At 36.5% G+C, this 5,000-nt stretch overlaps 1 protein-coding gene across 1 annotated transcript in view; it reads right to left on the reverse strand.

Moving 5' to 3' along the window:
- The window catches only part of LOC138043844 (actin-binding LIM protein 1-like), a 21,923-nt gene that overhangs the window by 15,763 nt on the left and 1,160 nt on the right, over nt 1–5,000 (reverse strand). Inside the window, exons 3-4 of the mRNA XM_068890327.1 lie at nt 3,797–3,980; nt 2,106–2,215 (exon numbers count right to left, since the gene is read on the reverse strand). Coding sequence (XP_068746428.1) covers nt 2,106–2,215; nt 3,797–3,980 — 294 coding nt within the window. The remainder of the gene's footprint in view (nt 1–2,105; nt 2,216–3,796; nt 3,981–5,000) is intronic.

Raw genomic sequence — 5,000 nt, forward strand, 5'->3', positions numbered from 1 at the left:
ACAGTAGTAACAAAACTGTTTATTACCAGGTCCCGTCCTTCAAAAGGTGCATAAGCTAGGCCCAGTTCAAATGTCAAACTTTTCATGTACTCAAATTTAACAAACCTAATTGATTCAATAAAGGACATGAAAAGATCGACGTTGAATCAATTACAGTGTAAGTTCAACCCATCTAATTTGGGTCGACCCAAGAATTAAGTTCGAGTGGTCTACATGGGAAAATCAACTGTGGAGCGACTTAGATTCAAAATAATGTCGAACTTCTCACATGCTTAATAAAATGCATGAATAAATTTGTATAATTTATTTTTGCATCCCACAATTTCCTTCTTTCATGAAAGCATTGTACATTGTGATTAGTGATAAGTTCATCAAATTAAGTTTGACGTTTAAAGCAACCCTGTGAACTTAACGATTTGGTAACCTATTAATTAACCGTTTCACTCCTGTAAGGGCCACTGAGACTTATACGTTTTACTCTGTCTAAAGCCAGATGATTCTACTCGTCAATGGGGAACCCCACAGGAGTGAAAGGGTTAAAATAGGGATTTAAGTTCAGTACATGAAAAGTTTGACGTTTGAACTGGGCCTAATACTAACCAATAAATTATTGTCAAGCCTTGAAACCAATATTCTTAAGTTGCATTGTACATGTATCTGTAGGATAGTGCTTTATCAGTGGATAACCCTATATTTCCTTCAAATAACTGAGGCCAGTGCCTTAGCAATGCAAAGAAGAAAACTAACCTTTTCCAGCAGCACTTACATGTATGGGATTTACTGTTTAACAGCTCAGGGACAAAAAAGTTACTGGTAATAACATGTCATGATAATAATAATAATAATAATAATAATAAGAAGAAGAAGAAGAAGAAGAAGAAGAAGAAGAAGAACCTAAAAGCATGCTGAAAACATACATGTATGTGGCTGGAACAGATTAATTTTGATACTATCATGGCTATCTTTTATATTGAATAATCCACTTGGTATTATACCGTGCACCGGTGGCTCAGTTGGTTGAGTACTGGGCTATCACCGGGAGGTCGTGAGTTCAACTCCGGGTGGACCAACACTCAGGGTCTTTAAATAACTGAGGAGAAAGTGCTGCCTTTGTAATTACATCTGCAAATAATTAGACTCTCTAGTCTTCTCAGATAAGGACAATAAGCCGGAGGTCCCGTCTCACAACCCTTCAAATGTTCATAATCCTGTGGAACGTAAAAGAACCCGCACACTTGTCGCAAAGAGTGGGGCATGTACATGTAGTTCCCAGTGTTGTGGTCCGGCTTCTGTGGTGTATCATGGTTGGGTGGGTAAAATGGTGGTTAACCTCGTAGGGGACCTACAGTATGTCCAATTGTTGATTCCACCATGTATGTGTTCATACTTAATCAGTAATAAATAAATATATACTGTATATATCAGTGAAATACCAGGACTCTTCTCTTGTTCCTAAATTTGATATTCTTCCATGTGCAAAGTGAAGATTTATACTTTTTCGACCTTTCACATGCAACAGGATATTCATGTTATCATGGTTATGGACACATCAGCCAATAAAATTAGTGCATCCTCTTCACGTACGACAAATTTAGCTTTAAAAAACTCAGGACAAAATGGCCTTAAGATATGAAGACAGTGAAACTACTGCCGACTTCCTTGAGGAATTGCCTATTAAGCCATTGACTCCCAGGGGCTCCCACTGACAAGTAAAATAGTCTGGCGTTGGGCCGGTTTGCATGGGCGTCAAAGGATTAATTTTCTAGATAAACTTCTTCGTCCCAAGATCCCAGCCTCAGTCAAGAGGTGATCACTTTTTTCAGTGCTTTGAAAATGAATTTAAAAACTGAATTGTTTCAGATTCGGACTTTTATTACATGTATCTGTAGAATAAAAGGAATAGTATCTATCACTCATTTCCCATCAGCACTCAAAGATAAACTTTGTATCCCCAAATGGTCAAGAAAATGGCTGGTTCCTGTCACAGTTTCATTCTAAATGTTTCCTCAGCTTTCCAGCCATTCTCATCAAGAATTTCACAATTTGCGATATGTTTATAAACAATACTTTAAAAAAAAAAAGTCAGTGCAGTGAAACAAACATACTTTCTAGTCGTTGTCCCCTTGAATTATCTCCCTGATCCACTGCACCGCACCTCTGGCAGATGTAATCCTTGCCTCGTAACACAACTTTCTCGCCGGGAGGAAATGGATTCCTGAAGTGAAGTGTAATATATTTAAGTGGTGGGGCTAAAGTAGAGGTCACTTCTCACACATCAATTACTAAAGATCATGGTTTTGCAATGTACGTGTACCTATACTAAAGCAACCCAAAACCTTCAAATTGGATAACCTTGGGCCTAAACATTGTTTTTAGGCCTAATGAGCCCTAAGAATATTTTGGAAATTATTAGTGAAATGGGAAAAGTGACCCATGCTTTAGACCTGTCCACATTTAAGTCTCACCATGGTGAGGGTCAAACAATTATTAAAGCAAGATGTGTGTGATAACTACAAAATCATATACATGTATAGCTTCTCTCTTAAATTTCAATAAAATGCAAAAAGCACCTACTGTTCTGATATTATCAAAATTTTGAGAAGATGTGCAAATTTTTGCACGGAATTTTCTTAGAAATGAAATGAAATTTGGAACAAAATCTCAAATCCTGGGTGATAGTTTGTTCACTTTTCAAAATTTCACTTGAACAAAACAAAATTTCACCTGTCTTCAAAGGGAAAAATTCTGGCATGAATGTTCGCTGAAGGAGAGCAAAATTTCAATTAGGTAAAGGTAAGGGTACACGTTATTTAACGTCGGAAGTTCCTTTACTCTCTAGAGAGTACTCTCCCAGGAAGCCGACGGTGTGCTCATTTTACCCCCCTATTTCCATCAGTGCTCCGTTTTAAGGGTATTTAAAGCTACTTAGGCTACACTGAAAGGAAAGAAGTCGAAACAAGGATGTGGGATCCGGGGATCGAACTCGGGACCTTATGCACCAAGGTCACGCACTAACCGACTGTGCCACCCTCGCTCCTTGATTACGCAGTAGTATTAGTAGTATTATACGTATTAGTATTAGTAGTATTATAATTATTATAATTATTAAAATAACACAATAATAATTATTATTATTGTCAAAATTCACTCTCATTGGTTTGGTAGAACACTTTTCTCTTAGCCTGCATAGCAAGCGTTCCTGTTCGAAAGAAGAGCTCTCAAACGATTTTCCACAAACTGGCCGCGCGAAAGTTGGGGCAAGAGACTGAGGGAACGCTTGCAAGAAGACCCCCTATTTTTGAAAAATCCGTTCGTGGGCGAACGGGGGCTTCTGATTTGTGCGGCACAGTCACAGTGATTGACAGGTGATAAATTTGCGAGCAAAATGTTACTTGTTAGTTCTAGCGTGACAAAGAGCTGCGCCCTTTGCAATTCAGTCCTCGACTGCAAGTAAGGGTGATTAGCACTAGCAATATTTATTTATTTATTTACTTATTTAATAATAATAATAATATTATTATTATTATTATTATTATTATTGTTATTATTATTATTATTATTATTATTATTATTATTATTATTATTATTATTTCCACCTGTGACGCTATTTTAATGGCCTGACTCCAATGACTTCCATAGATCAGTAGCAGGGCATCTAAACTAGGAATCAGAGGGTTGTACAATGTAGCTGTTCAAACCCTGCAAAGGAACCCTTGCTTTTTTCTGTGTATCCTTGAGTCACCATCGAAAAAAACAACAATTCTCATCACCTTAATCAAATCAATGTCCCTCTTACCTACAATTAGAGCAGACAAAGCACCTCTCATGATATGTATTTCCACCAATGTTGATTCCTTCACCTTCCAGAAACAGATGACAAATGCTGCATTTTGTGCCAAAACGTTCTTGGAAATCTTCAGGGCAAAAGTATTGGTCATTTTGTTCAAAGAACCCAACGTTTGCTAGGTCTCTGCCACACACTGAAAAATTTAAAAAAAAAAAAAAAAAAAAAAAAAAGGAAAGACAACTTACAAGGGCACTGAGAACCACTAACTTAAAGTGCTGCTATGACCAAAAAATCAATTCTTCTTAATTTTCCTTGGATTTCAAGACTGTGACTACACACTTAATGACCCAAGTTTTAAGCCTTGATTCCAAAATATACCTGCTTATTTTAACTGGAATTTTCCTATTTAATGGTCCACCATTACTAACTTTAAAATCTTAAGAGAGGTGGATTGAGGAGAAAAATCTTTCAAGAAGTCAAAGACTCACTAGTTTAAGAATGCTAGGCACGAGTACGTGGAAGAATGAATATGTAGCATGGGAGTCTCAGGCTCTCAGACTATTAACCTCTTGTTTTTCACATATTATAAATAAGCTGCATTTACACACTAAAAATTTAAGCTAGTGAGTAAATGACGTCACTTTTTCCTGGATCCAACCCTCTGAGGTCCGATTAGTCAGTTTTGAACATGACTAATGATGGACCATGGAATCCAAAACTAATACTCAAAGTAAACAGCCTTTGGATAAAAATCAAGGCTCAAAATTTTGTCAGTCAGATGTTAAGCAAACACACTTTCAAAATCTGAAGAAAAAAGGAAGTGATTTTTTTATCATAGTAGCTAGCTCTTTAAAAGTTTGTTTTTGTTGCTTGCTGTTATTGTCTAGAGATAAAATACCTTCTTCACACAGGCCATGAATTAAACCAAAAAAAAAAAAAGGCTCTATCTTACAATAAACCCCGAAAAAGCACAGTTAGCAAGGTGTATGTATTTATAAAAATCTCAAAATTCCAAGGTGGAAAAATCAAACCTCAGCATCCACAGAACACCAAGTATTAAATTTTTACCACTAAATTCATAAATTAATTTGATTAATTTCTGCACAGTTAAGGCCTTCAAATCAAAATAATAGACAAATTAAGTGGGTCAAATTATGTGTAAGTGGCTGGCAGACAGAAAGAAAGAAAACAAAGCAGAGTCACTGATGTTAAA

The sequence above is a fragment of the Montipora capricornis genome, chromosome 3, assembly GCF_036669925.1.
Source record: "Montipora capricornis isolate CH-2021 chromosome 3, ASM3666992v2, whole genome shotgun sequence".
NCBI classification, from domain to species: Eukaryota; Metazoa; Cnidaria; class Anthozoa; order Scleractinia; family Acroporidae; genus Montipora; species Montipora capricornis.